The sequence below is a fragment of the Panthera leo genome, chromosome A3 (assembly GCF_018350215.1).
Source record: "Panthera leo isolate Ple1 chromosome A3, P.leo_Ple1_pat1.1, whole genome shotgun sequence".
NCBI classification, from domain to species: Eukaryota; Metazoa; Chordata; class Mammalia; order Carnivora; family Felidae; genus Panthera; species Panthera leo.
Window position 1 is genome coordinate 44,688,380 of NC_056681.1, and position 21,423 is coordinate 44,709,802.

General features: G+C 43.8%; 1 protein-coding gene across 7 annotated transcripts in view; it reads left to right on the plus strand.

The window, feature by feature from the left end:
- Window positions 1-21,423, plus strand: part of RIN2 (Ras and Rab interactor 2) — a 223,719-nt gene that overhangs the window by 143,480 nt on the left and 58,816 nt on the right. For 3 of the 7 annotated variants that reach the window (XM_042931729.1, XM_042931728.1, XM_042931730.1), the window contains one exon: window positions 14,414-14,514. In XM_042931729.1, the coding sequence (XP_042787663.1) occupies window positions 14,414-14,514 (101 nt within the window). Of the gene's footprint in view, window positions 1-14,318; window positions 14,914-21,423 lie in introns of those variants that run through there. The other 4 variants (XM_042931731.1, XM_042931734.1, XM_042931733.1 and 1 more) reach the window with 3 other exon arrangements.

Here is a 21,423-nt window from a genome sequence, read left to right on the forward strand (position 1 = left end):
CCACCTGCTCACATCTTACATTGCTATTGTTGGGCAAAAAACATTTGGGGAAATGCTAATTTGAACACATCTCCCAGCTTGTGCATTTGAACTCAGTAGGCACCTGGAGTGGGTTCAGTAGAAGCAGTGGTGCATAGAAAAATTACAGCTCAGAGCTTACTTCATTTTTTATAACTAGAAGAAAAGAGAGAACACTTCCCTATATATAACTGATGGTTTGGAATGAGGAATGCCTTCTGTTCCATATTGAGGTCAATGCCTGGCTTGTAGCTGAGTAGATCTGTCAAAAAAAAAAGGTGCACTGTATAGGTGAGGTGCCACTTGTACTTGGCAAGGTCCTGACTTCAGGGAGTGAGGAACCTCATTCCACAGCTCCACCATGGCAAATGGCAGGCCATCTTATTTCCTTTGTTTTATCAAGACTTGCACCAGCCAGGTGATATACCATGGGCACTTAGGTTTAGCAAATATCAGCACCTATTGGCAGAGTAGTATACCACAGAGTCCATGTGCTCTCAAGAAAACATGGGGCACCTGTGTGGCTCAGTTGGTTAAGTGTCCCACTTTGGCTCAGTTCATGATCTCATGGTTCTTGGATTCGAGCCCCACATCAGGCTCTGTGCTGACAGCTCAGAGCCTGGAGCCTGCTTCAGATTCTTTATCTGCCTCTCTCTGCCTCTTCCTGCTCTCATTCTGTCTCTCTCTCAAAAAAAAATAACAATAAACATTAAAAACAGTTAAAGAAAAGACTTGTCTAATTGCTGTTCTGTTAACTCCAGGCTCTATGTGAATTCCACCCTTCAAATTACTCTTTCCCTTCTGTTTTTCCCAAAATTAAGATAGCTATATTTCCTATGGAAAAAAATATGCTTATTGCAGAAAAATTTCAAAATGCAAAGAAGGAAGAGAATATTACCTATATTTTACCACCACTAAATGCTCCATCTGGAAATGGGCCCTGTGAGTATCTACATGCAAAGGCATCCAGAATTTTGCTGTTTTTCCTTTATAGTACATAAATCCACAGATAAATATATTGCACAAATGGGCTCAGAGAATACATGCCATTTTGCATCTTTTCTTTCACTAATTTATCACTATATTGATATATTGATGTATGTTGCACATATCAATTGATGTATAACAGGATTACCGTTTTAAAATTTATTATTGAGATATAGTTGACATACAATGTTATGTTATTTCAGGTGTACAGCATAGTGATTTGACAATTCTATACAGTACTCAATGCCTACCACAATAAGTGTAGTTACCATCTCTTCATATATCACATTATTAAATATTATTGACTGTATTTCCTATGCTGTGCTTTTATCTTCAGCACCTCTTTATTTTACAACTGGAAGTTTGTACCTCTTAACCCTCTTCCCCTGTGCCACCCATCTCCCCGCCCACCTCCCCTCTGACAACCATCAGTTTGTTTTCTGTGTTTTAAGAGTAACAGAATCACTATTTCCGTGGCCGTGTAGTAGTCCAGTATATTGCTGTACCATATTTTAACCAGTCCACTGTTGTTAGACATTTAGTTCTTGTTCACTATCATAAACGATGCAGCCAAGAACATTCTTTGATATATATCTAATTATTTCTTTGGGGCAGTTCCTAGAATTAAAAGTGCTGAATTCAATAGTTTTCATATATAAATTGATGGTATACATTCAGCTTGGCTTCCAGAAAGGGTGAGTCATTCTTTCTCCTCCAGTGCTTGTAGAAAGCCCAGTAAAGCTAAGTAGGAAGCTGGAAGTGGTAAAAGGGAAGTGAATGTGACAACAACATTCATGCCACTGCATTCTGAAAGGCACAGAAGGACAGCTAGGGATCAACAAGAGTTGGAGCCAGAAGAGGCATTAGAAATCCATTGATCTATTTAATGCTTGAGAAAACTGAAGTCCAAAGAGGTTACGGACCCCCTGCCCAGCATACCCACATACATATACATGCACGAGTCCTGGGGCCCACAGTCGGCAAGTGTCTTAGGATGGATGGCCCTAAACCTCAGAGATAATTTTCAAAAATGAAAACCACTGTACAGTTCTCATATAAGTACTTAGTGAGTGTGTGTCAAAGATTGATTTCACTCATTAAAGAGAAAAGCAACAGGATGTTAAAACCAACTCTGGATGTCAGAGACTGGCTAATAGTCACTGGACAAAAGAATCCCATGTTGAACCAGCGGTAACACCCACTGTTAGCCAGCTTTGTGTGTCTAACTTTGAAAGGTTAGATATAAGCTTGATACTGCTAATATTCAATAATGTTTTGACCTTCAAACAATTGCAATTTCATATGGTTAAACCTAATACAAAAGTGGATGAAGATGTCCAGGGCAAAAAAATTAAAACCTTTTTTTTTTTCTAATCTTTTCTGCCAAACAAGTATCATTTGCCATTTACCAGTTTTCTACATGTTCTGCATCTGACTTTATACACTCTGGGCTTTAATCAAAGGACAAGAGTCAAACAAAATGACATTCCAGACGACCCTTAGGTAGGCTTGGTATACAGTGTTCAACTATGATTTGAAAGGCAACTTTTTTTTGCATCAAGCTTTGCATAGTTTTGTTAACTGTAGGAATAAACCACTTGTGGTTGAACTGATCGATGGATGGATAAGGTTGATCTCAGTGGTGAATCTACCAAAGCTCCATTGGCCTTAGCATTCCTCTGAATGCTCGAAGGCCAGAAGGGCACCATACTCAGGTCTTAGTGCATATTTCCTATGGCAGTGGGCTTCAGGTTTCATGTTTCCCAGGGACCTGGGGCCAAAGTACCTGCTCAGGGTGCAGGAATCTGTTCTTGCCAGGCTTCCAGTCATGGTCAAGGTAGAATGCTTTCCATGAGAGCCATCACACCTAGTGAGGGTGCCAGGTGAAGCCCAACACCAAGCCTGCTGGTCATCTTGCCACTCCCTGTTTTACAAACTCCAGGATGCTAGTCCTCACGCAGCAGATTTGCCACTGACCAGACAGCAAAACAAGCCACCAACAACCTCAGGTTTCTTGGTCCATGCAACCTTTGGCCTCTCCAACTTGAGCTCCATGAAGACGTAGATCAGTGCATTTCAATTCCAAGATTTACTGATTTCAAATATTTATCATGTCTGAAATCATTTGTATCCTATAGTCAGTGGTGTGTTATAATTTTAATTGGTAGCTCTTTTTTTTGGTGGCATATAAAGTAAGAGTGTGCCTTATAATTATAGTATCAAAAATTTGATGGAGCTCACTGTGTTTGTGTTTTTCTTCCCTATTACAGACCCAGAGCCTGGTGCTTAATACATACTTTATAAACATTTCTTAAAAATATAAAGAAACAAATGTAATATCAGATTTAAAGCAAAAATGCTGAAACTAACCAGGGCTGCAGAAGATATCAGTGCCAACTCTTGGAAAGAGAAACTCTGTTCTTTGTGGCCCTTCTACCATTTATCTTGTTACTTAACCTTAAAACTCAAAGCCACAAGTAGTAATGTGGTGATAATGTGTGACTTCTGAGGTCATTGAAGAATTGAGCACAATACTGGCCTCAGACAACTGACCAAGTAAATTGGGACCTCAGCAGAATGACTGTTTTAAGATGCAGCCCCACAAGTTGTTTCCACATTTCACATATTGAACTACAGACACTGTGTATATCTGAAAAACTTTCTGTACCCCAAGGATACACTAAATTTGAAGTTATATCAGTGTTTGTAGAATCATTTCAAATATAGTGAAAAACAAAACCCAAAAAACTCTGGGCTTGTTTTCTAGAAGTTGCACAGAACTGGCAGCCCCTAGCCATCCTGGTCCCCCCAGGCCCTCACAGCCTGCACATACTTGCTGTTGATTTTCTGGCAAGGTAGAGCCTACTTGGACCTCTGTTACTTTTTAGTAGAAGTAGTTTACAACTTAGTCATTGAAGGGATCATGTCTTAAAGCCAATGGCTTCTGCTCCATGACAACCTAACCATGCGTTCTGGATGTGCAACCACATGAATGGTTGTTGGTGGTAAATAGTTGACAAATCTCGAGCAGTGTCTTTTAGTGGCTACCACTGTGTCAGTCACTTCCCCACCATGTCCAGCTGAGCATGGACTGGTTGGAGCTCCACCTCCTCCATGTCCTGATTTAGCCCTGATCTAGGAGGAAAATGAACAGGGAAGTTACCAAGAGGAAGGCAGAGGAGGAAGAGCACTTGTTCATTCAACAATTCATGTGTGCCAGGGACAGCCTGAGCTCTGAAGATATGGTAGTGAGTAAAAAAACATAGTTCCTACCCTGTGGAATCTATACCCAGGTCTGGGCATTTGAGAGAGCCTCTGGCTCCAGGAATAACCCACAGGCAGGACCATCAACCTCAAATGGTGAAAGAGGGGAGCCAAGAGTGAAGGTTGGGGGCTGTCTTATGTTCTCCAGAAACAGGTCCAGAGCTAAAGACTTTTATGGAAGTGGCTTTTCAGGAAGTGCTCTCAAGAGAAACTCATAGTGGGACAGGGAAGGAGGTCAGACAAGAGTCCAGTTTCAAGCAAAGTCCCTTGAAGAAACTTTGGCTCCATCTCAAAGGGAACTCAGGGACAGTGTAGATCTTGCTTCTGAGTTGTCTTTACCAGAGAAAAGGGAGCTGGGGCATTTATACCTCAGTACCCATCTGGCATTGGCCAGGAATAGACCCTGAGAGCGCTTCTGGGTCTTGGTGCACCAGACAAAGCTCGTTCTAGCTACTTGAAAGCTGTGCTTTGACAAGGACATTGGGGATGGCTGTGTATGGCCAGGTTCTCTTCTCCTGGCCACTTTGGGAAGCATTAGAGGCCCTGTCTGGTGGAAAGACTGGTCTCAGGGGAGGCCACTGTGCTGCCTGATGTTTGCAGGGGTTTTCAGATCTGAGGAAGGTCCAAGAGGCTAAGAGGTATGAAATCCTGGTCCATCAGCATCTTGAGGTGTACCCAAGGGGTGCCCAAGGGGGCCAAGAAGCCCCATGGAATTCAAGTCCCTATAGGGACATAGCATGTGGAAGTCTCTCTCAGGTGCATTGTTACAAAGACCCATGTCCCTCAACAGATATAATTAGCCAACGTATCCTGCTATCTTAATCCCACCCCACACTTCTAGCACCCTCTGAACCAGACCTCTGACTTTTTTGTTATGGATAGGTGATGTAAATTGGTGGGCACGCTCCCCACCAGCAAATACTAAAAGTGTACATCTGCTGTAGGCTTTGCCTGCTTTCACTTAAAGTGGAACCTTATGCAGCTCCAAGAAGCAGGCCTTAGCGTATCTTCAGTCCACAGATGAGGAGATTTAAGGAATCACATCATTTACTCAAGGACGCACTGTTGAAGCTGCATAGCCAAAGGAATTCCAAGTTGGTCATTTAGCCAAATTCTGCTCTTAAATATTAGATCTGTTCACTTGTGTTGGTTTCCTCTAAATACGGCTATTTAGGAAGCACAATTCAGCTCAGTAAACTTGAAGGTCTACTTGGCCATCGATTCATGAATGGGGCAGTGTCTTGTCCAGCAAGTAAAACGGAGCTCCAAGGAGCAGTTACAAAATGGAAGACCTGCATAGGCAGAAGGGAGTGAGGACAAGAAGTCATAAATGAAAGAAAGGTTTGTGTTAGGCTGGGTCACCTTCCTCTGGGGGAAGGGCCCAGGTCTGTCCTGCAGTTTATATTACTAGTGTTGATTAGGAAATTGCAGACTGGTTGAAAATGCCACTTCTGGGAGAGGCTGGAACTGCAATTAGGTTAGGCATTAAGTCCTAGTTTGCCGACACGGGGGTTTGCACAAGTGATTCTTTTTGGGACATATTATTTCTATTTTTGACACCATTCTTTTCCACTTTGAGGTAAAGACAGAAAGTTATTCACACATCAAACCATTCATTTCACTTTACTCAGAAGAGGGTACAGGGGCAGGTTGCTTATTACCTTTTTCTCTATGTATGTGTGTGGTGTGGAGATTTTTTTTTCTTTCCACTCCAAAATAGAAAATGGAATAAAAATACAGTAAATGTTGTATTTTAGTAAACAGTAAGGTTCTGGCTATTACTAGAGGATGTTTTGAATCAGCAGGGCTAAGATGGGCCATTGCAAAAATGCTGTTGAGTTCATTTGCTCCCCATTTGGAATAAAAAAAAATCAAGGGCAGAGTTCTACCTCCTGCCTCATAGGCCACCCCCAGCCTTTGGGCATATTTTTAAATGGCAGCCCTCTGGTACATTCCTTGGCCTGCAGAAGGCAGGCAGATATAGCCTTGGGGCAGATATAGCCATCCCAGAGTGTAGGGTATAGGGGTTTGGGGAACCTAGCTTCGGCCATATTAGAGTTATCCCTCCCCTCCTTGTCCTGATTTCATACCACACATAAAATTTTGTGTGAATGAATGAAAGGACTACTAATAAAAAAGTACATTATATGGAAATTGGCAACACTATGTGTAAGTCTCAGCAGAAAATAGAGGAAACTGTTTACTAACCTCAAGATAAAGAATGTCTTCCTAGACAAGGGTCAATAAACAAGAGCTATAATGAAAACGTTTTGATTCTATCAACATTAAAAGCTTAGGGAAATTAAAAGACAAAAAAAAGCATGAGAGAAAATCTTTTAAATATTTGAGACAAGAGATGCATATTCACAACTCATACAATTTAATAAGAAAAACCAAGAAATCCCAAGATAGGCAACAGATAAATGAACAGGCAATTCCTCAAAGGAAGAAATACAAATGGACAACAAACATATAACCCGAGCAAAGCACATTGAGACAATTAAAAGTCACTTCTATTCATCAGATTGGCCAAAGTTTAAAAGTTTGATAAAATGACACAATGACAAGTGAGGGGGAGACTTTCAAAGATGGCAGAGGGAGTACAGCTGGGCACAGCCACCTGAAGAGCAATGTAGCACCATCTCAGAACTTTGTATGTGAATGGAGCCCAGCATTTTCTGTGCAGTTTCACACAGTACACAAGGATGTTTAACAGAGTACTGTTTATGCCACAAAACACTGGAAATGACCCAAGTGTCTGTCAAAATAGAATGGCTACAGGGTGTATCCTATGTATTATCTCCATGTGGTATATCCCTAGGGTGGAAAACCATTTCCACTTAAAACGAATGAACTAGGGCTTCATGTATCAATGTGGATAAATCTTACATTTCATTGTGGGAAATAAGGGAATTATAGGACAATACATCGGTATAATTCCATTTGATAGAAAAAGCACAGAATGACACCATTCAAGAATGGTACACAGGAAACTGATAAAAGTGGTTACCTTTGGGTAGGTGAAAAGGATTATGGATGAAGGATTAAAGGTCAGGGAAGATTAGATTTAACTACAATAATTTGTTCAATGAGAATCTATTCATGTATGATGTCTGCAATTATAATTAAATTTCAAAAATATAAATGCAAACACCCTTGAGAGATGTAACACATAAAGTTTAGAAAACAAAAACAAACAAACAAACAACGGACAAGGTTTTGAGATGCTCCATCATCATTTTCTAGATACTCCTCTGCAAATGAAAGGAAGAACCCTTCATTATTTTGTTTGTTTCCACAGTGATAGATCCTGGGGGCAAAGATCATCTGAAAGCTGATAAGGAACCCATTTCCAGACTACTTTATTTATTTTTTATTTTTTAATTTTTTCTTTAATGTTTATTTACTTTTGAGAGAAAGAGAGCATGAGCAGGGACGGGGCAGAGAGAGATGGAGACACAGAATCCAAAGCAGGCTTCAGGCTCTGAGCTGTCAACACAGAGCCCGATGCAGGGCTTGAACTCGTGAACTGTGAGATCATGACCTGAGCCGAAGTCTGACGCTCAACCAGCTGAGCCACTCAGGTACCCCCAGACTACTCTAAAAGAGCCCCAACATGGGATGTACCCACCAGACCATGAGGCTCCCCCAGCTTGGCAGAAACAGACAGGAGAAAGATTATTTGGGTCATGTGGTTTTTCATGACCTGGAGGTAGGTCTCATCCCACAGGGCTGATGGGACTATAAAGGCCCATCACACCCCAAGGCCAAGTTGATGCACTGGGCGAATAGAAATTCCATAGCTGAGAGCTAAACACTTGACTTTTCCCACACCCTAGGTTTCAAGTCTTCACCATATCAGTAACACATCCCTTTTCAAACCACGATAACATTCCTGAGTTCTACTTGCCATTTGAAGAGCACTGTATCAGAACTTGCTTTATAAACACTTTCTCCTTTTAATTCCGTTTGGCCTTCAACAGACTTTTTTTCTCCTTTTATCTAACCCTAAAAGAAAGAACACAAGATTTGGAGTCCCTCCCTTTTCCCTCCCCCCGCCCCCAGCCTCCCATGTGTGAGCACGGATGGCATCAAGACTTCTGTCCCCAGTCGGGGAAAATAGGCGTCTAGTGGGCAGATCTTGAGATTAGAGACTTCTGCGCAGCCGTCAAAGGAAGATTGGACTCCACAAACACTGTTCTTTTGTAGATCCAGGTCTGCCTCTGGTAATGAAATGGCCTCTTTCCAGGCCAGGAGGTGTATATGCCTATTTGAAGTGTTTTTTAGTATCACTCTGCTTCATGGTAATGCTCACAATTAATAAAAAGAGAGAATTTAAATAGGACGAGAAATGGGAAGCATTTAGATGCTTGTTGCAGTGTTTTAATCTCATTGTCTGTTTTTAACCCTCCAAGAGAGCTTCCCCTCAGTAGCACAAGCCTTTAGCATCAGGGATCCAACTGTGTGCCCAGACAGGTTCAGGACATAGCCAACAGGGGGGCAGTATGGGATTTGAAGGCAGGTCTTTCTGAGCCCAAAGCTGGTGCACTTACCACTGGTCCATGCTGCCAGATTACCAGGTAGTTGTCACAACTAGACATCCTTGAAACTGGACAGAGCTGCTTGAAGTGTGCCTTCTCAAATGAGGTCCCCGCCTGCGGAGAGATTACCAGAGTGATTACAGAATGGTACAAATTAGTGTAGGCTCCTGCTCTAAACTGGGGTGCTACAGGCCCAGCTTAGTCCCGGCAGAGCCCTGGGTATGATCTCATAGGGAAAGAACTTGGACCTTCCTGAATTCTTCTCCTTGGCCTGAATGCCAGTTAGCATGAAAATCACCCAGGTGAACAGTTCAGGCTTTCCGTGCTTTGTTATGCATGAATGCTCATGTGTGAAGATATGAGTACCTTGGGTTCTGAGTAGAATGAGGGAGGAACCCAGAGACAGAAGCCCTGGCTTGACTTCCTCTCTTCTGTCTTTTACAGCAGCCCCCTCTCTCCCTGTATGGGAAGGTAGGCACGCCACCCTTTCTTTTTCCCTGTGGTAGATAACAAACACAGGCAATGCCCTGGCTTTATCAGGTTAGACTCTGTGATGCCCAGTGCTTTTTGGTGTCTGTCTCTTGGGTTTGGGTCCTTCCTCACAACTTGAAGCTTTCTAGAAATGAGACAGATGCTGTATTTTTGGTAGAACCACTGTCTCCCTAGCTTCGTGCCCTGGAACCTAGTGTCCTGTCTTCCTCTCTGACTGCACTGAATAGTAGCCACTTGGCTCTGTGGCCACCTTCCCGGGTATCCACACACATCCTGGGCAGACAAATAGGGTTGTGAAGAGCAGTGCTTGCTTGGCAGATGCTTAAGCAGCCCCTTCCCCGTCTTGTAGGAATTCTGGACAGTTACAGAGATGTGGTGGGGTCTTGGGTTGCATAAGTGGATATGCAGAAATTTTGATTAGCAACACCAACTTTGATAAAGCACTTAAGCTGAAACTGCTATTGTCTGTAACCTGGGAAAGGTTAGCTGAGAACTGCCCCCCTTTAGTGGGTGGCAGGTTATCTGTGTTTGTCCTCAAAGAATTAAATTGGGAAGAGATGAGATAAGATCAAACACCTACAGGAATTAAACACACACACACACACACACGTACCTGGGAACAATGTGGGGAAGCTCACAAATCCAATCGTTGACACCAGGACAGACCTCAGGGAGGAGGAGATGAATGGGGATGACTTTGGCTGGGGGAGGGGTGTGGTGGGTGTAAAAATAGATCATTCAATGAGTCAGGCTTGACTCTGGAATGCTAAACTCTGGTCCCTTTCTTTGTCAGGTACAACCCCCTGCGACATCAGATGCATGAGCTAGGGCAGAAAGGAGGGTGAGGGGAGAGGTGGAGGCTGAGAAAACCCTCATGCAGCTGGGAAGGGTACCATAGCCACCCAGCCAAGTGCACCCTATGTCCTTGTCCACCTTTGTGTCTTAGGGTCACTGCACTTCTGCATTACAGATAAATCCGAGTGCTACTAAGTGAGAACCACAAATTCTAGGTTCTTTGTGTTTGGTCAGGGACAGAGAAGGAAACAAGTGTGGCATGTGGAGATCTGGAGATGCTACCAAAGGTGTCAGCAAGACCAGTATCAGGAGGAACAATCTGGTAGGAGAAGATCAAGGGCTTCTCCTGGGGAAGGCTATTTTTACGTTCAAATTAATATGGTGGCTGTGAAGGTGACTGAGGGTGGAGACAGTGGTTGTGCCTAGTGACCTGCCTCTTTGCTAGGGATGGGAATTCTGTCTCCTAGGTTTGCCTGAGACTGTGGGTGACCCTCCTGTGTGTGACTCTCTTGTCCAGGACCATAGCCATGGCCCAGAATGGGACACTGACCCAGCCCAGATTGAGGAGCTTCAGGACAGACACTCAGATTGCCTTCATCACCCCACTCACTCCCACCTTCTCTGACCTTCCATCTCCCTCCATTTTCATACACTTTTTATTTTCCTAATAATTTTGATTATGAATAAACATACTGAAAATCACACATCCTGCTAAACACATATCATTCAGCTCTGTCAATCTTACCATTTTGCCATTTCATTTTAAGAAATAAAATCTCGGAGCACCTGGGTGGCTCATGGGTTGAGCATCTGCCTCTTGATTTTGGCTCAGGTCATGATCCCAGGGTTGTGGGATCCAGCCCTGCATCCGGTTCCAAGCTGAGCATGGAGCCTGATTAAGATTCCCTCTCTCCCTCTGCCCCCTTCCCCTGCTTACTCTCTCTGGGTGGGGGGTGGGGGGGAAGGAAAGAAAGAAAATCTCACAGATGGTTGAAACACTGACCTGTGAACATCTCCATCCATTTCTCTTCCAGAGGTGACCACTATCCTGGATTAAGATTATAACCCCCATATTACACATTGGAGTAGTCTATCTATGTGTGTATTTATAAACACTATAGTATAGTACAGTTTTGAATGGTTTTAAACTTTTTATACTGGATATAACCCTTTTCAACTTTTTTTCTTGCTTTTATGAAAAAATTTTGAGCATTTGTGTTTGTATATGTGTTAATACTGATAACTCTGGTTCATTAACGTTAACTGCTATGTAGTATTCTATACCTCATTCTACCCATTCTCTTATTAATGGACATTTAAGTCCTTGTAATTTGGTATTCTTACAAATAATGATGCAGCAAATATTTTTATAAAGGTCTCCTTGCACCCATGGGCATGAATTTCTCTAGAGCACATACCTAGGAATCTGGGTGTCTTTTTTTTTTTTTTTTTTTTTTTTTTTTTTTTTTTTAAATTTTTTTTTTTTCAACGTTTTTTATTTATTTTTGGGACAGAGAGAGACAGAGCATGAACGGGGGAGGGGCAGAGAGAGAGGGAGACACAGAATCGGAAACAGGCTCCAGGCTCCGAGCCATCAGCCCAGAGCCTGACGCGGGGCTCGAACTCACGGACCGCGAGATCGTGACCTGGCTGAAGTCGGACGCTTAACCGACTGCGCCACCCAGGCGCCCCAGAATCTGGGTGTCTTTGACTCTACCAGGCATTCCCAAATTGCTCTTCAAAGTGGCTCTACAAATCCTACTCCTCTAGCAGCATTTGGGGAATTACTGTTTTCCCACATTCTCAAATATTTGGGATTGTCAGACTTGTATTTATTTATTTATTTTAATGTTTACTTATTTTTGAGAGAAAGAGTGTGAGCAGGGGAAGGGCAGAGAGAGAGAGAGAGAGAGAGGCAGAATCTGAAGTGGCCTCAAGCTCTGAGCTGTCAGCACAGAGCCCAATGTGGGGCTTGAACCCACGAACCATGAGATCATGACCTGAGCTGAATTCAGACACTTAACTGACTGAGCCACCCAGGTGCCCCGGGATTGTCAGACTTTTAAATTTTTGCCGCTGGGATATGTGTAAAAGGGATCTCCTAGTCATTTTCTCTCCCAAGTCCCCAGTGCTTCTAGAATGTTCGCCTACCGCTTGCATCCCAGAACACACAATAGGGATGGATCAAGCATGGAGGACCTGGCTGGCTCCCTTCTTCTGACCGCCAGATATTGGGAGTGTACAGAGTGTCCCTATTTGCAGGGAGCCCTTCTCTATCTCCACTTTCCCCTCAGGTAATCTCTCCCTGTCACAGGGCTTTAGAATGCTAACACATATGCCAATGACTTCCAAATGTGTAAATCTCTCCATACTGACTGTCAAAAGCCACTTACCAAATTTGTTGATGGCCAATAAGAAAATCAAATAAGGCTTAACCTACCCAATATCCAACTCGATTTTTTCCTCAAACCTAACCCTTCCCCATGTCAGTCAAGGGCACTGCCATCTGTCTGATTTTTCAAGCCAAAAACATAGGAGTTGTCCTTGATTCTTCTCTTCTTACCCCTCCTACATTGAGTCCGTCAACTTCTATCAATTGCTGTATTAAATTGTTCCCCCCCACCCACCTTGTTTCTAAGTCCACTGCTAGCACCTTGCTGTAAGCCAGCTGGACCACTCTTGCCTGGATCACTGTAGTTGCCTCAAAACTGGTCTTGCTGCTTCTCCTCTTGTCCTTACAAACCATCTTTAGCCAGCAGCCAAAGTGATCTTTTTAGAACATAAAACAAAGAAAATGTCTTTCCATCCTAAAGCCCTTTGATGGTTCTTAGTGTAGAAATCTCAAATTTATGGATACATGATCTAGAATGCCAGTAGACCTGGTCCCTGCCTGCCTCTCTGCCACATGCCTCCCCACATGCCACATGCCACAAGACTCTGGGACTTTCTTTGTATGGAGGGGTCTTCCCATGATCTTTTCATGGTTCCCATCTCATTCAGGTCTCCATCACTTCCTCAAGATCTACCCTCACCATCACAACCTAGCTAGAGTAGTGGCCACTTAGCTGCCCCCTATGGCATCACCCTGTTCCATTTTCATCCTGGAACTTCTCAGTGCTCAGGGCTGTGGTCTGTGCTCCACCAGAGTATCATCTCCATCAGAACTGTCAACCTTATTCTGTGCTTGTATAACCTGGCATGAAGTGGGTGCCCATAAAAGTTTGTTGAATTAATGAATGAACAGATGAGGTCAACATTTTAGAACAGCCTATAAACTCAAAAGAAGTTTCTCCCAGAGTCTGGGTGGGATAAAAACTGCTTGAGGCAAGACAATACCTGTCTTTGGCTATAACAGCAATTGTCAAACTTTTTAGTCCTTAGATCCCTTTATACTATTAAAAATTATGGAGAACCCCAAAGAACTAGTATTCATGTGGATTATATGTACAGATACTTGCTGTATTAGGAGTTAAAATGGAGAAATTTTTAAAATACTTATTTCAAAACAAGGATAAATCTATTATATTATGACATAAATAATGTTTATATAAAAAACAACTATATATTTTTAAAAATAAGTGAGAACAGCTGCTCTACACATATAATGCCTAGATAGCACCAGGAAGGATTCTGTTAGATAACTGATTAGGTGGCCTCAAGAGTTTAGACCAGCCTTCAGGTTCAGCTGGAGCCTCTTCCCAGGTGTATGGGTAGAGGATCTAAGCCCGCATAAGCCTTCTGCAAGAAGATACTTTTCCCTCTCCAGTCCCCCGCTGCACATTCCATGCAGCTCTCTCTCTTCCTTTTTCCCAGTCTACTGTATTAAAAAGAATAAATAAAAAGCAAAGAATAGGATGAGTAGTAAACTTAAGGTCTGGAAATTGATTACAAACTATACAGGTCCTTTAAATATGCTTATTTCTGTAATCAGAACCATGATTCTATAAATTTTAATGCAGGGAATTCCTCTTGAGTTTTGACTTTGACAAAATGAATGTGGAAGCCTGGTTTTACAGGATTTGTTTATTCCTTTTTGTATTCATGTTGAGAAACCAAACTGGGTGTCATATCCTTTTTCTTAAGGCTGTACCGAAACCTAAGTTCTTCCTCTTTTTTTTTATTTTAGAAAAATCTGCTCCCACCCTCTTTATTTTTTTCCTCTGGCTAGAGGAAATTCACACAGCCAGGATTTAAAAAAAAAAAAAAAAAAAAAAAAAAAAAAGGTGGTCTCTGTGCTATTGAAGTGGCAGAGGCTCCTCTGGCTCTGGGCACGCCTCTTCCACTGTTGACGTCACACTATTTTTGTCTTTGAATAGCTCATTGACACAATCGCCTCGGAGATCGGAGAACTGAAACAGGAGATGGTGCAGACAGATGTCAGCCTGGAAAATGGCCTGGAACCCAGCGAAGCCCACAGGTGACCAAGACGATCAGGTGCCGGGCATCAGATGGGGGCTAAGCGAACCCTAGCGGCTAGGAGGACTGCCATCTCGGCTCGTCAGAAGTTTGGGAACTGGGAGTGTGGTGGCCTCTCCAGATGAAGCTCTCTGTAGGAGGTGGGAGTGGCCTAGGAACCACTTGTGTGTTTATTTTAATCACTTCGAAGGCACTTGAACTTTACAACCTCTCAATGCCTGCTGGCACCAGAACCCGGAAACCTAAAGTTCTAGCTGCCCTATCCACCTACTCACAGTGATGGAAACAATAACGCAGCAGGATCCTCCGCGTGCAAAATAGAATTCAGTGTAGCCGGTGTCAGTCTCCAGAAGGTTTAAAGGGGAGCCCTAAAGAGGATGGACTCGTTTTGCGTTCTCAGGTCAGAAAAAAAACCCTAGCACTTGTCATAGCTATTAACCTAAAATGTGACCCAGTGTACTGTAGTGCGGATGTGGTTGTAAATGATTAAGGAAAGGGGGGGGCATTTTGCTATGCTGGTTAATCGTGATGTGTTGTGCACGTATCGCACCTGATCTGAGTAATTTGTAAGGGAGTGGTCTTTATCAGGAGAATGGGAGTACAGAGGCCAGGGTTGCAGTGGCAGGTTGGAGGAGGTCACTAAAACCTCATCTTAGCTCTTGGATGCTGTCATTCATTGCTAGCAAAGGTAACAGAATATAATCACTACAAAATGACACAGACACTTGGTGCCTTGGAGCCCAGACTATTAGGTTTCCCCTCTTTCCCAGGAAATGGGTTGAGGCAGCCTGGTGTAGTGTAGGAGTGAGATTCCCCAGGGTAGGCTTTACTTACAAGTCATGAGACAGGCAGGAATCCTGCAACAGCAGGCGAACCAGGTGGTGCTGGTTGCCCAGGCAAGTTTCAAACCAGCCCAACTTGTTCCCTGCCATAGACTGCAGGGAGAGCAGGCAATTTGCAAAGAGGCACTTTGCAGCTGGAAGGGGGTGCTTTAACTCTCCTGTGTCTCTGGAGGAACTGTATTCCCTCATAGCTGTGGAAATGCTACATGCCCTCCATTTCCTTTCCTTCTCCACAAAATATGGGGAGTAGACCACAGCTACTTGCCCAAGCTTCTTGCACAGCACCTTGGCATTCCATGATTTCCCTTGACCTTGGTGGCTAATTTTTTCCCCCATAAACTAAACGAATGCACAGTGATTTTTAATTAAACTCTCCACCTCACAGTCAGAATAGTGCCAAACTCTGTGGAACTTTAGCCAGAGGTTTCTCTTTACCCTCTGCATTATTGAGCAAAAATTAAATTGGAAGTCCAGGTTGGTGACAGAAAGGCAAAGAAGAGAGGTTGAGGAGCTGACTTGTCCTACATCCAGGAAACGCAGTCCTGCAAGATAGTCCCAAACTCTGCAGATGACAGACACCAAAGGCAGAAACCAGCCCTCCGTGTGTGTAAGGCACAGGGATGTTAGGTTAGCTAGAAGACATGATAGTATGTCAGGTGCCATCAGAATCTTGATGTCTGACTGCAGTAGGTATCGGGGTGGGAGAGCTGGGCTGCCATTTACTCTTTAACATCTCTATGTTTTTCTTTTCAAGTTTGAGAATGACTGTAAGTATTCCACAAAAGCTATGTTTTACAAATTAATGTCACTTACTCTTGAATGCTGTGTTGGTTAACACTGAATTTGTGAAATTTCAGAGGCATTTTATTATTGGTGCTTTTTTTAGTGAGAAAGAAAGAGAAAAGGCAAGATTGTCTTTGGTGAACAATGCCTACGGTGTTTACCATGTGCCAGCCACTGTTGTAAGTGCGTCACAGCTGCTGGCTCATTGAATCTCTTAACTACCCTACGAGGTAAAGCTCCAGTATGGCCCTCATTCTACTAACGTGTGACCTGTGTGATCTGGAAAAAAGCCAGACTAATGAGGCTGTGGCTTCTGCGCTGGGGTCTTTCCCAGATTTTGTAGAAGTGTGGAGTGGTGACTTTGCTGTTAGTTCCTCTATTTTTCCCGATGATGTTAAGGTGGTCAGATATCAGAGAGGTAGGGCAAAGAGGACCTTACCTCAAGTGAAAACCCTGTAGAGAGAAGAAGCATCACCCCCCACCCCAGGGGCCTTGACTGGGCACATCCCAGTGGCTACACAGATGTACTGAAGTCACCTTCCTCTGTGGCATCCTTGGTGAGTGTGAGCTGTGATAATAGCCTCATCTACCCCAGCCACAATCACCATGAAGTGTCTATGGTCTCTTAGTTTGTTGGATGGCCGGTTAAGTGCCAAGCTGGTGCCCTAGGTGAGGAATGCTGTTCCTCTACTTGTGTTGGCTTTTGGTTGCTCCTTTGTGGTTAATATTGATGTGAGCTTGAAATTTTTAACTTTTTTGTGTGTCATGGATCCCCTTCTCAGAATCATATTTTAAATGCACAAAATAAAATAAAATATGTAGGATGACATAGGGAAAACAATTCTATCACAGTAGAATGATCAGAATTCTTAAAATGCATGCTTTCATAGCACAGGTACTTCTTTATTAACACATTAAATAACAAGGTCTATCGGGCACCTGGGTGGCTCAGTCAGTTAAGCATCTGACTTCAGGTCAGATCATGATCTCACGGCTCATGGGTTCGAGCCCCATGTTGACCTCTGTGCTGACAGCTCAGAGCCTGGAGCCTGCTTCGGATTCTGTGTCTCCCTCTCTCTCTGCCGCTCCCCTGCTCGTTTTATGTCTCTCTCTCTCTCTTAAAAATAAATAAACATTAAAAAAAATAAATAAAAATAAATAGCAAGGTCTAGGAACTACTTTCATCTAGAAGCCAAGATAAGCAGAAATAGTACTTAGGTACCAGCAATGAAGATGTTTCGGGGTTTCTGTTGGTGACAGAGTCTCAGCTACTGTGGGAACCACTGGCATTTGTTGCCTGCATTCGAAATGGGAGGAGGTTAATTTCAAAACCAGGTTAGTGAAAGTAAAGATGTCATTTTCCTATCCAGTGGTATGTTTTCACCTATCAGCATCATCTGACCTATCAGCATCATCTGACATGGTTGATCTATCTTCCCTTCCAGGGACACTTGATTAGCTTGGCTTTGGGGACACCATACTCCCTCGTTTCCTCTCATCTTGCCTACTGCTGCTTCTGGTCGCCTAGCTGGTTTCTCCTCATCTCCCTTACCTCCTAACTCCAGAGCACCCAGAGCTGAAGCCTTCAGCCTCTCTTCTCCTCCCCACCCCCTGCTCATTCCCACTAACCTTGAGCAAGATGCTTAAAAGTCTCTGCACCGGGGCGCCTGGGTGGCTCGGTCGGTTAAGCGTCCGACTTCAGCTCAGGTCATGATCTCGCGGTCTGTGAGTTCGAGCCCCGCGTCGGGCTCTGGGCTGATGGCTCAGAGCCTGGAGCCTGTTTCCGATTCTGTGTCCCTCTCTCTCTGCCCTTCCCCCGTTCATACTCTGTCTCTCTCTGTCTCAAAAATAAATAAACGTTAAAAAAAAATTAAAAAAAAAAAAAGTCTCTGCACCTTGGAGCACCTGGGTGGCTCAATCAGTTAAGTGTCTGACTTCAGCTTAGGTCATGATCTCATGGTTCATGAGTTCAAGCCCTACATCGGGCTCTGCTGACAGCTCAGAGCCTGGAGCCTGCTTTGGATTCTGTGTCTCCCTCTCTCTCTGCCCCTCCCCTGTTCATGCTCTGTCTCTCTCTCTCTCTCTCTCTCTCTCTCTCTCTCACAATAAACATTAAAAATATTTTTTAAAAAAAGTCACTGTGCCTTGGTGTGCACATCAGTGAAATGAGGATAATAATAGAGATTGACTTCAGGGTGGCTGGAAAGATTTAGTGAGTTAATAGCTGTAAAACGACTTTGTACCATGTCGGCAGCAGGTGAACACAATATGTTGTTCATTTATTAAAAAGAGATCTCTAGTGTAATTTCATAGTTAATCCCATTCAGTTTTGTAGCTTTGATGCCCTGCATATACTGATGATTCCCAGCCTAGATCCCTAGATTGGTCTTCTTTTAAATCCAGATATTTGCATCCAGCTGTCCATTCAGCCCAACTTCTGGCATCTCAGACTCACAAAGACCAACACTGAGCCCTTGGTTTCCTTTCATGAATCTGCTTCCTCCCTGGTCTCCCCCATCCCAGTGACCATGCCTGCAGGTGCTTGGGCCTCACAGCCATCCCTCATGCCTGTCCGTCTCTTATCTCTGTGCTCCCATCTGTCTCCAAACCCTGGCAGCCCTACCTGTAAGAATCCCAATCGGACTACTTGTTCTTAGCACCGCTGCAGGACACACCTTCCCGGTGCCTCAGCTTTTACCTGTCCTGCCTTCCCTGGGCTGTTTTCTAAGCAGCATAGAGAAGGATCTGACTTTTGTCAACCTAGATCCAAGTCATGTCACTTCTGTCCAAAGCCCTTCAATATTTTTCATTTAAAGTTTATTTATTTATTTTTGAAAGAGAAAAAGAGCATGCAGGAGGGGCAGAGAGAGAGGGATGAGAGAGAGAATCCCAAGCAGGCTCTGCTCAGTGCAGAGCCCAATGTGGGACTCGAAGTCACAAACCATGAGGTCACGGCCTAAGCCAAAACCAAGAGTCTGATGCTTAACCGACTGAGCCACCCAGGTGCCCCCAGTATTTTTCATTTAAAACCAAAATCAGGGGCGCCTGGGTGGCGCAGTCGGTTGAGCGTCCGACTTCAGCCAGGTCACGATCTCGCGGTCCGTGAGTTCGAGCCCCGCGTCAGGCTCTGGGCTGATGGCTCGGAGCCTGGAGCCTGCTTCCGATTCTGTGTCTCCCTCTCTCTCTGCCCCTCCCCCGTTCATGCTCTGTCTCTCTCTGTCCCAAAAATAAATAAAAAACGTTGAAAAAAAATTTAAAAAAAAATAAATAAAATAAAACCAAAATCATCGCCATGTCTTTTGAGATGCTCCAGGCTCTGACTCCTCACATCCCCTCACCGTCTTCTCTTACGACCTCTGCCCTCTTCATCCCTCTGCTCCAGACCCACCAGCTCCTTGCCTAGAAGGTTCCTACCTCTTGGCCTTTGCACTTACTATTCCCTCTGCCTGGAATGCCCTTCCTCCAGGAAGCATTCACCTTTGGACCCTCATTTCTTCTGTCACCTTAGCTGACTGTATTTTTTTTTCATAGTACTTGTACAGAGTTGACATATATGTCCACTTGCTTAAATTGTGCCTCCCAGTATGAGGAGGGAAGCTCATTGAGAGCAGAGGTTTGGTCTGTGTTCATTGTTTTTTGTTTTTTGTTTTTTTTTTTTTCAGTGCCCTAGAATAGTGTCTGGCATGTAGCATACACTCAGTAAACATTTGAATGAATGAATGAAAAATGCCAGCCCTTTGGATATTCTATAGGTATTAAAGTATCAGAAGCCTCTTGCAGAAACAAGACATTACCCTGTAAAGCAGTTAGCGGACCCCAGCTGGTACATAAAAAAATACGAAGTTGAAAATGTGTGATGAGCCTTAACCTTGCTCCCTAGCAAAGAAGAAGGACCAGGGCACCTTCCCACTATGTGCCAGCCATGCTTCCTCCATCATATCTGGGTTATGGGCTGTTGTAAATGTCTGCTAGTAGAGGAGCATCTGATTAAATCAACTGTGTGCCTTCTGCTAGCTTTGTACCAAAAAAGAAGCTAGAAAGCCAGGAAAGAGATCAAGGATTTCTTGTTCCTGCACTCTCTAAATGCTATTTCTTATTTCCTCTTTTTCTCCACTTCATTGCCCAGAGACCAGAGTGTGGGAAAATGAAGGCCTTGTACTTTCCTCTCCCTTCCCTATGAGTTCACAGTCCATTTTCAGTTGGGGGCAAGTACATCAGGCCTGATGTAGGCCAGTGCTCCACCCTCATTGCCATCTGGACCCATCACCTCTAGGCTAAGATAAGTCTCTAAAGTTTCCTTTGTCTTCAAGTAGAATAAAGGGATCAAACAAAGCAACTTTATGAGATGAGGCTCAGGCTGGCTTTGCAGGATACCGAGGGTTCTGGCTGGACCAGGTCATTGAAGGCAGTTGTTGCCTTTGTTTTCTCTCTTCCTCTCCTTTCCCTCCCTCACTCCTATTGTCACCTTGCAGGTACACTCCAGACTAAATGGATCACTGGGGATCACTGTGTCTTGAAACTCTACCCCCAACCCCACCCCACCCCAGAACCAAACACACAGAACTCAAAAATTCCTTGGCCAGCTCTGCCCAATATTGTAGTGTAGCAGTTGGTCACCTCCACTGACTTCTTCTGGAAGGGGCTAAGTGCCCCAGGAAGTTCTGAGCTTCCCAGCGCTATGCAGTGGCATTGATACCAAAACCAAAAGAAGCTCAGACTGCCAGTCCCTGGTACAACCCTTCACTTTTTCCACTTGACCAATGTTAGAACACGAGGTCAGAAGACAAGCTCGGTGGCTTACAGGGTGGGGAAGACATGCCCAACGTTTCACTGCATTAACTCCCCTGACAACAGTGACCATAGCTAGCTGCTCTGTGGCCATCCGGAGCAACCCATTTTCACTCAGTGCTGCTTTATCAAAAAACCTTTCCACTGAAATAAAACATGAATAAGAAAAAGAAATAACACAGCTAGATGAATTTTCAGTGGTAAACATATACTACATAGGAGCACCCAGATCAAGAAACAGAACATTCTCAGCACCCCCGAAGTGCTGTGCACCCTGAGGATAACTACTCTCTTGACTTCTGTTGCCATAGATTAGCTTTGCCTGTTTTTGAAATTCATGTAACTGGAATCGTACAGCATATGCTCTTCTAACCCTGACTTCTTTCGTTCAACATTTTGTATAGTATTCCATTGCACGAACCCAACACGATTGGCTTATCAATTCTACTGTTGATGGATATTTGAGTTGTTTCCCGTTTGGGGCTATTTTGAATAAT